At 51.2% G+C, this 10,414-nt stretch overlaps 1 protein-coding gene across 3 annotated transcripts in view; it reads left to right on the top strand.

Moving 5' to 3' along the window:
- Positions 1 to 10,414, top strand: part of MXRA7 (matrix remodeling associated 7) — a 28,453-nt gene that overhangs the window by 5,787 nt on the left and 12,252 nt on the right. For all 3 annotated transcript variants that reach the window (XM_081029336.1, XM_081029338.1, XM_081029337.1), the window contains exon 2: positions 9,319 to 9,382. In XM_081029336.1, the coding sequence (XP_080885462.1) occupies positions 9,319 to 9,382 (64 nt within the window). The remainder of the gene's footprint in view (positions 1 to 9,318; positions 9,383 to 10,414) is intronic.

Genomic DNA, 10,414 nt, shown 5'->3' with positions numbered 1-10,414 from the left:
ACTACTCTTATCTTTATTCTTCAGGAAGCCGAAAATGGGTGCTCTTCCTACAGTTGGGGCCTCTCAAGAGTTTTCAACCCTGGCCACCTGTCTTCTCTTATTATCCTTAAAGTCGGTCACGGTCAAAATTCTTCAGCCTCATTGCCCCCAACACAGTGACTTCATTTCCTCCGCCCCTCGCAGTTTGTCAATCCCTTAGTTTCTTCCCTGTGCTCCACCTTCTCTGTTTACCCCGAAATGCAGAGATGAGAATTGACCTAAAACCCACTGATAAGGGTCAGGGAGAGTGCGGACTGCTGCTGCCCCAGGGTGTTTTTTTATGACGCTTCTGATGTCCCAAACTGCTAATCTGATAGGACTGAGTCTGGCATGCTTGATCATCTGAGCGCCACAGGGTGGAGGGCTTGTGACTGTGCCCGAAGGCGGATATGAGGTGGGACACCAGGATGGTGTCCGGATGTTGAACACTCAGCCCTGCAGGCCGGCTCCGGCCAACTGTCCTGGGGTGTTGTACAGCTCGTGACAGGAGTATCCGTCTCTCCCTCTCCCATCCCCACAGTGTTCTTCCTTTGCGTTTTGTCCCCACTAGAAAAGCTCATGCCCATAATATCAAGTGAGGACTACTTCTGGACTGGGGCCCCCGCTGTCACCTTCCAGAACACCCTGGCCCCCATCCTCCTCCTGACCCCTAGCTGATGATGCTCAGTTTGGCCCAGTCCAGCCCTCCCCGAGCGCCACCTCAGACAGCCACGTACCCACTTGACGTTTCCCCTCAGTGGCCGAACAAGCGCCTCAGACCAACATGTCTGAGGAGAGTCTGTGCCCCGTGGCGTGCCCTCTGTCCCCCTTCCCTCCCTGTGTTCTTCCTTCTCTCACTCAGAGTTCTTCCACTGCTTCCTCAGCTGCTCAGGCCCAGAGCCCAACGTCACCCTTCTTTTCTCTTTTCCCTCTCTCCCACCATAGTCACTATCAGCATGGCCTGTAACTGTCTCCAGAATCTCCGCTCCAGTTCCCTGGCTTATCTGGGCTGTTCAAGAACCTCGGAACTGGTACCCCTACATCCAGCCCTCCCCCACCCATACTCCACCTGGCAGTCGGCGTGACCTTTATAACACAGAAATCACACCTCCTGGTCTCCTGTCACAGCCCTGCAGTGGCTTCCATCACAGGCAGAATCCATTCCAAAGTCTTACCACGGCCTGTAAGCCCAGAGGACCCTGCGGCTCTGCTTCCTGCCCAGCTGCGCCCCGCGTCCTCTGCAGCCACAGAGGCCTTCCCAGTGCTTAGCCAGCCAGGCCAGTGCCATGTCCGACCGTGGCTTGTGCTGTTTGCTCTGCCTGGCAGACCCTTCCCAGCCTACATCTTCACACGCTCGCGCCTCCTCACCTTTCAGGTCCCTGTGTCCCTGACCACCTCAGTGATGTAAAGTGCTGGCACTCTGTATGGTGTGAAGTCACCTTTATTTTAGTGTGTGTTGTCTGCCACAGTGAAATGTCGGTTCCTGAGAACAGGGTCCTTGCCGGCCACGTTCACGGCCACATCCCCACCTCCCACAGCGGACCCAGCACACAGTGGCACCCAGGAAGTACGTCTTGAATGAATAAGCTGCAGTAAGAACAAAAAAGAAAGGAAATGCTGTTGGTTCCTGCCAAGAGGCAGGTGCTGCCCCCTTGTAGGGCTGCCCTGGGCAGCGGGCTGGAGCCTTAGTTCTCTTTGTGTCCCAGGCCTCAGCTGCTCTAGAGCTATATATTAGAGCTATATATTATTATTATATATTTTGCCCCAAAGAGGCAGACCGCTCTGGAAAGTAGTGAGCTCCTCGAGGCTAGAAGCGTTCAAACAGACTGGATAACCAGCAATTCGTCCAAGGTTTTATCAACTAGAGTTTTGTACTGGGTTGATACCACATGAGATCAATGGTTTTCTAACACTTTTTAAAGTACTCGATACCTTTTTCCCTCTTCGATCTTAGATGGGAAGCCAGTGCCTGAAGCAAAGGCAGGACTGCCCTGGCGAGGGTTGTGGCCCCCATTCCTCCCCCTCTTCCTCGTAGCAGTCCCAGAAGTACCCCCACGGAGCTCCAGGGCTCTGCCCCCCGCCAAGGTTAGGATAAAAACTGAGCTCTGGACGGTCCAAGGTCCAAGCCAGATCCTGTGACCTCAGAGGTCCCCTGCCTAGATGGAGGCAGCTGGAGGGCCCAGAGGTGAATGGGGAAGAACACATGCTGTCCCCGAGGGAGGCCTTGGTCCCAAGGAGGACCTGAAGTTGCAGCTCGCCCTGCCACCCCATGGCATACCCAGTGGGTGGGAGAGGAGAGCATTTCCTAGTAAGCCGTTAAGAGACTGACCTCGCTGAGACTGGAAGCAGCACAACTTGGAAAGCTGGGATTATCTGAATTGAACATGGCAGCTATATATTATGGGATTTAGAGCAGGAAAAGCATCGGGAGGTCAGCACTTTGTGTTCTCAGAGTAGATGAATTGGCGGAGAGTGGGGTCACCGATGCTGAGCCGTGTGAAGGCAGAGTGGTGTGGCAGGAGTGTGAATGAGAGGCTGAGTCCCCGAGACCTTTCAAAGGCAGGGGATGGCTGACACATCGGAATGGGAGCATCGGGCTGGCTTCAACGACCCTGGGCCATGATGAAGCTGCTGAGACCACAGAGAAAAACTGATGAGCCGAGAGGAGGCCGGTTTGGGACAAGAAGACATAAATTCCTTGGCACCAGGGACATGCCTTCCCAGCTGCAAACAGGGATTTAGAGAGATGGCCTGAGCGTCCTCAGTCTGGAACTGTCATTTGGAGGCCTGCGGTGGCTGAGTTGATTTGATGGTGCCTGTGTAGAGAACCGGCTGTGACCTCGCCGGCCTGCCCTCCTGCCCAGCATCCATGCTGGCGCCAGCTCTGCTCCCTCTGCTCACCCCCGTGAATGCCAAAGATGAGCAGCCTGATTGCCTAATGGAATCCTTCTGGAAGGAGGGAGCATTGTTGGACCCGCTGCACCTGCGGTGGGAGCTGGGCGGTGGCCGCGCCCTTTGCTGTTCTTGGTGCCCATGTGGGGACCCTCCAGAGCTGGTCTGCAGGGCAGTGGGTGCAGACCCCTTGAGAGCCCCGTTATCTCTGTCCTTGCCCTCTGCAACGGGATGGAAGGACAGTCATTCCCACGGGAGTTAGGCCTCCCTCTCTGCCTGCCTAGTGGAGAGGCTGTCCTCTAAAATCATTCCAGATTAACGCGGGGGCTTGGTGCCGTCACAGCAGGAGGCAGCTCAGGTGGCTGGTCACAGTCCCAACAGATCCTGTTTGCAGGACCCAAGGGTAGAACCTTCTCCTCGGTAGACAGACAGACAGATATCTGTATCTTTCTGATGCTCTCCATCTTGCTCTGTCTCTTCCTCTCTCCCCGTGTCCCTCCATCTCTCTGTTTAGTGCTGTGAGCAGTCTGGATTAGCCATAATTGGCTTCCTGCAGGGTGTGTATCCGGCTCTCAGTGGCTCCTAGAAGCCTCCCCCTGAGTCCCTCTGCACCCTAAGGCACCTGCCTGTCCCATCTGCCACCCCTCCCCTCTTGGCCTCTGGGGGACCCAGGTCTTGGGCTCCTGACAAGTGTCAGGAGGCACTTCCCCTGTGCTTTGCCCCACACCACCCACTCTGTTGGAGGAAAAGGCTGAATTAGAAAAGTTTCCCAGCACACATGAAGTTCAGACTAGACTCCACCCAGTAATAGAATGCTGCGACAGTGGAGTGACTGTGGTTGGGTCTCAGCCTGGGCCTGCTTTGGGGACCAGCCAGGATGACGCCAGCTCTCTGTCTCAGAGGGTGTCAGCAATTCACAATTTTCATTAAATTGATTTACTTTCATTAGAGCAGGGTGTATTAGTCTGCTGGGGCTGCCATAACCAAGTACCACAGACTGGGCAGCGTAAACAACAGAAATTTCTTCTCTCCTGAACTGTGAGATCAAGGTGTCGGCAGATTTGGTCTCTCCTGAGGCCTCTCTCCTTGGCTTGCCGATGGCCACTTTCTCCCTGTGTCCTCACACGGTCTCCTCTGTGCAGGCGCACCCCTGGTGTCTCTCTGTGGGTCCAAATTTCCTCTTACAAGGGCACCAGTCAGATTCGATTAGGGCCCACCATGACGAGCCCATTTTAACTGAAGTACTTCTTTAAAGGCCCTGTCTCCAAATACAGCCACAATCTGAGGGACTGGGGGTTAGGACCTCAACATATGAATCTGGGGAGGAACATGATTCAGCTGGATTACACCTGGGTGCCATGCAACACTCGAGACCAAGGGCATGGACGAGAAAGCAGCAGTGATGGCCTTTTGTGAGGTTCGAGGCCAGCACTCTGAGCAGCCGCCATGTTTGTGCTGCTTCCAGGTGTGGTCCTGGCCGGGCTGTGTGGCACAGCTGTCCTGCCAGCCAGGGGAGAGCAAGCCCAAGAGTGGGACTCAGACCTCCAGAGCCCGAGGGATCACTTTTGGCTCGTCCTTCAGCCAGTCCTTTGCTGTCTAACTCAACAAACGTGGATCTGAGGGCCAGGTTCCGTTAGCCTCTCAGTTCAGCCCTTTATAGCTCTCACCTAAGCTCTGAACCTTCTTCTCAGAGTTCCTCCTGCCTCGTCCTAGCTTTCCCCTTGCCAATGCATTCCCATGTCCCACTCCAAAAGGGAGCTCCCAGCCTGTTTCTCCCCATGTAAAAGCTCCCAGTGGCTCCTCGTTGCCTTGTCCTATAGAAATCTCCAGGGGCCAGGCCCTGACCACTCCCCTCCCTGCAATCACACCAGACTCCAAAGAGTCACTGGAAACGCCGTGCTGTTCCACGCCTGGCAATCTCATCTCACCCAGCTCAGAATTCTTGTCCCCTTTGAGGCTTTCTCTGTACCCTTCAGGCTCGGCTGAGCTCCCCTTCGTTCAGGCCAACCTGTCTTACTTAAATGCACAGTGTTCCTGAAAGTACACATGCAGAACTGCTTGTACCAAAGCAGAACTGAAGCTGGAACATGTGATCAGGTGTTGCAAATGTAAAATTCCTCATATTGGCTCTTCTAGACACAGGTTTCGACAGCACAGTTCTAGCATGCTTTCCTTTATTCCTTTCCTTCACGACTGCGCACAAGTCCACCTCCTTGAAGCAAAGAGCTCTGGTCTAAGACTAAAGGCCACCACTTCCACTTTCCATCCTTTTTATAAAATAAGGGCAAAATGTAAAAACAGTGATGTGTTACCTTTTTAAAAAAATAATGGGGGGCGGCGGGATAGCTCAGTTGGTTAGAGCGTGAGCTCTAAACAACAAGGTTGCCGGTTCAATTCCCGCATGGGATGGTGGGCTGTGCCCCCTGCAACTAAAGATGGAAAACGGTGACTGGACTTGGGGCTGAGCTGCGCCCTCCACAACTAGATTGAAGGACAACAACTTGGGGCTGATGGGCTCTGGAGAAACACACTGTTCCCCAATATCCCCCAATAAAACAAACAACAAAAAAAACCCTCTTTCTTTAAAAAAATAAAAAAAAAATGGAATCCTTTCCACTATTTTGACGTTATCTAAAAGCCTACTAATAGCCCAGATAAATGTGAGGCCTGGGACGCCTCCCTGGAGCACAGTTTGAAAACTACTTTATTGCTACCCTCCTCCCCACCACCACTGCTTTGCATCTGGAAAGTAATGCAGGCAACGCCCCCCTGCCCTCTTCCCTCCACACACACCCAGGAGAACTTGAGATGTTCTGGGCTTGCAAAGTGGGGTGTGAGTGGACAGTGAGAGTGGTCAGGGCTCTTTGGCTGTTAGGGACAGAAACTAGGTCAGGTGAGCGTGCACAGAACCGGGAGTTGAATGGCTCACACATACAGGGAAAGGCAGGGGTAAAATGGCCTCTGGAGCAAACAGAGCCAGGGGCCTCTCCTCCCGAGCTCCTGGGCTCACAGCTCTGAGACCAGAGGTCCTTTGTCCCAAAGCAGAAGTTGGGCCCCTGGGTCGCATCCACAGGCTGGTGCAAGGAGGGGGTGGGGTCTGACTGCCCTGACATTTCCCACCAGGACCGCAGGCTGCAAGAGGCGTCTTCTGAGAGAAGGGGGTTTCTATCCAAACAAAAAGCAGTGTCCAATTTACAGTGTTTGCTAAACTTCATTAAGTCTCACAATGAAAAATTGATTTTAATTTGCATCCCCATAGATAAAGGCACAGAAGCACAGCAGAGGTTTTAGAAAAATACTACCTACCTCTACCACACACACCACACTATTTGTCTTTAGTTCTGGGATACAGGCATGCCCTCCAAAGTCTTAGTACAGTTTTAAGTTTTAATAACTTAAGAAGTGTAAATGCCTCAACCCTACAAAGCACATTAGTTGAATATTTACTTACTTAAATGTCTTTACACGTAGTTTCCTGACATTTGAATGTTGTTTTCATTTTAATTCTTTGTGTGTGCCAGAATCTGGCCAGATGGGCAAAGAGAGGCCTCTCCCATGGGCGCCTTGGAGATCTGGTCGACCTTCCTTGAGGTCACCATGTCCAAACACTGTCATGTTTTCTTAGGTCTTCTTAGGGCTGAAATCACAAAGGTCAGTCCCTTTAGTCACTGACCATCAGTCCTTGTTTTCAAAGTCTGAAAACCAACTAGAGCCATGTACAGCACTCAGTGGTCATATTATATGAATCTGAATAAGAAACATCAATATATTTAAAATGTAAATGACTAACCTTTCAAATGTCATTTTTTTGGTATGCTTGTAGCATTTGCGTTTCTGAAGTTACTAAAGCTTAAAACCACACTAAGACTGGCTGCACATTTTTTAAAATACAGTGGTACCTCGGTTTTCTAACATAAACCATTCCGGAAGACCGTTCGAGTTCTGAAACGTTCGAAAACCGAGGCATGGTTTCCCCATAGAAAGTAATGCAAAATGGGTTAATCTGTTCCAGACCTTTAAAATCAACCCCTAAAACTGCAAATTTAGCATGAATTTTACTATCTAATGATACCATAGATCCATAAAATTTATGGCGCTCGTAAACCAAAATGTCAACGGAGACGTTAGAAAACCGAGGTACTACTGTACTAGTAGCAACCACTAAATTGCACGACTCACCAAATGGTCACAACCAGTTTAAAAAACACCACACACTAAAAGTCAAGTGCAAAATCCAAATGTGGACCAGCCTTTCCCCAGGAGGGTATTGGCAGGTCAACTGACAGCCATGTCTCTTTGGGGTGACGGGGTCTGCCATGGCTCCTGAATCTTTCACCGAGTGGCAGTTATTTGTATATGTCTTTCCTATTGGACTGCGAATTAAGGACAAGGGACTGTGCTGGCTTTTATTATTTTCCTTTTAATCTTTGTGTCTCAAACATAATAGGAGAATTCATCTCTCTAGTCTCAGTGTTGAGCTATTTTTGGGGGGTCCAGCCCTGAATAGGTTAATGGCGTTTTATTATTACATAATATACACAATAGCCCAATGTTACTTTTCAGAAACCACTGTATAGCATTTTAAAAAACTGTTAAGAGTAATTCATGTATATTTAGAAAATCCAAATTATACTGAAATGTGGAAGATGCAAAGCTCTTTCCCCAAAGGTAGCCACTGTTAACCGCGTCTTTCGTGTCCTTGCAGAAAACTTGTTCTCTGCATTTATGAGTACATAGGTGCGCTCCTGTTTTAACATTTACACCGAGAAGACTGCACTCCTCCCACTGGGCTGCTTCTTGCTTTTTCCTCCTGCTGATTTATCTTGATGCATCTTTACATCACTACGTCTGGCTGCCTCCTTTCCAATGCAGTGTTGGACGGTATACTTGCGATGTAATATATTTAACCTGTTAATATTTTGGTGACCATATTAACCAAACATACTTAGCTATAATATATTTAACCCTACGCATAAACATGGACTTGTTTCCCGTTTGTCTTGCTTTCTGCTGCACACAGTCAGAATCCTTATATAAAAAAGCCGGTAGATGCTTTTCTAACCCAGAACCCCCCTAGAAGTGGGTTTGTGGGGTCAAAGGTGTCTCCTTGGTGCCACGAAGATGCTTTGTGTGCAAAATCCAGGAGGCGCCTGGACACCAAAACCCCAGGTACTGAGCAGCGCTCAGGGCAGCACGGCCCACATTGGATGGCGCTGAGGAAGGCTAAGTGGAGAAGGGCCAGCTCCTGTCTCCCTCCCGCCCCGCTCCTGGCTGCATTTTGTGTGGCCCAGGAGACAGAAAATCACAAGAGACTCAAAGCCCTTTGAGATTTGGCTGTTGGGCTTGTGCAAACTTGGCCTCCCAGCTCAGCTCGCTGTTTAGTTTGGCGCCTGCCTGACGCTCGGCGCTCCAGATGCAAACTGGCTGAACCCCAGAATCAGAGTGCTAAAGGCCTGGGTTTGGATTTGTCCACTGTGCTGCCTTCTCCAAGGCGGGGCAGCTCATTCATGCCTGCTCTCCCCTCTTAAACCTGCAGGTATTTCCATATTTGCTCACTGGGATGCTAAGTCACAGTTCCTTGGACCTTAGGTCCCCTTGCCACACCCTTCAACCCCTCAGAGCTGGAGCCTGTCTCTCATCCTCCAACATTCCTGCAAGTTGAAATCACTCCTTTCTTCCACCAAGGCCATCCCAGGACGTCCCTTCTGGCCATCTGTTAATTGTGTCTGTGTGTGGGAGAGAACCAGGCTGAAGGAGGTGGAGTTCCAATTTTGGGAAAATGGACCCTGAAATGCTTAGGGATAGAAACGACGTTGGAGGGAGCACAGACGGAGCCTGAGACTGTGAATGCAGCTCCTCTGATGCCCAGCCCTGCCCTGGGCCCCAGATAACCCACCCGCTTTCCTCTTGTGCCTTCTGTTCTACTCACTGTGGGGAAGGGGTAGGCATCCCCAGGTCACTTACCAAAATAGCACCCACCTGGAAAAAGGACTGAGGTGCAAGGTCAAAACCACAGTTCCTCGGCCCACAGCCCCCTCCCATCACCTTGGCCAAATGGCATTTGCGCTGATGTTATACAGTTTCCACCCACTATTGACTGTGGCCCCCACACATTCCTCTGGGACAAGCTCACAGGACAGGCGCCGGTGACAGGCGCCGGTGTTGTGTGTGGCCAGGCTGGCCCTTGGCAGTCCCTTCCTCTCTCCCCCACATTGTGCCTACTGCTGCCCCACCTCACCGAGGAGGTCACTCACTTCTGGCCCCCACGCTGCTGTGGGACATCTCTCCTGCGAGTGTGCCCAGGGGTCAGTGTGCCCCTTTTTACCGAAGGTCAGACACCCGAGTGACAGTGCTTGAGTAAACCGTCCTGTTGTGCCCAGGCTCTGACCCTCTCTCCTTGTCTTGCAGGAAGAGGAGCAGAAGCAGGACGGCGAGGAGGGCCCACCCTCAGCAGGGCCTGAGGAAGAAGACGGTGAGTAGGACCCGGTCTCCAGACCACACCTCTCCGCCCCGCACTCAGGCCAGCTCTAGCGTGTCTGGCCGTGAAGGCTGGGCTGCGCTGTGGGCCCTTGAGATCTGCAGCTGAGGATCTGAGGGGCAGGATGAGGAGAGCAGATGGAGGGTGAGGGGATAAGGGACAGGGGCTAAGAAGAGGAGTCCTGCATGGCCCAGGGGACCTCCAGGCCAGAGTCCGCTCCCTCCCATCCCCCACCTTCCTCCACTCATCTTCCTGTCCACTTCCTTGGCTCCTTCCGTCTCCACTTCTCCATCTATAAAATGTGAGTTGTATTTGGAGAAATACAGGTGGTCCATCCTGTGAATAAACTGAGCACACCGACCTTCTGTTTCCTGTGGTGTCTCTTACCGTGTTTTCCCGAAAATAAGACCGGGTCTTATATTAATTTTGGCTCCAAAAGATGCATTAGGCTTATGTTCAGGGGATGTCATCCTGAAAAATCATGCTAGGGCTTATTTTCCGGTTATTTTCGGGTAAACACGGTAACTCCCCTCTCATCACCTCACCGCTTTATGCATTTCACGTTTCTCTCCAAGTATCTCTGACCTGCTTTATGGAAACTAAAGCCACTCACAGCCTACTGTCCGTGCTTTCTGCAGAATAAAGGCCCCAGGGGAGAAAACGCCTGATTTCTGAGCAGCTCTTAGTAACAAGCCAGACCTCCCTGGCCATGGGATTCCAGGCTACCATAAGAGAAGGGAGTGACGGCAACATTGAGGAAACTGACCAATTTGAACTTCACCAGGTGGAAGGTGGTGTGTTTGCCCTGGACACCCATGGGGTCCAGCGCCCCAGACAGACAGACAGAACCAAACATGGAGTGGGGCTTCTGCTGCTGGATCTTTTATTTCTCTAAAAAAAAAAACAAACAACAACAAAAAAAACTGAAGCAAAAATAGCAAAATGTCAACATTTGTGAAATCTATGCGGCAAATACACAGAGGACTTACTGCTGTACTTTTGTGTATGTTTGAAATACTTCCTATT

This window comes from Rhinolophus hipposideros (assembly GCF_964194185.1).
Source record: "Rhinolophus hipposideros genome assembly, chromosome: 20".
In the NCBI taxonomy this organism is placed as follows: Eukaryota; Metazoa; Chordata; class Mammalia; order Chiroptera; family Rhinolophidae; genus Rhinolophus; species Rhinolophus hipposideros.
This window is presented reverse-complemented; position numbering and strand designations above follow the sequence as displayed.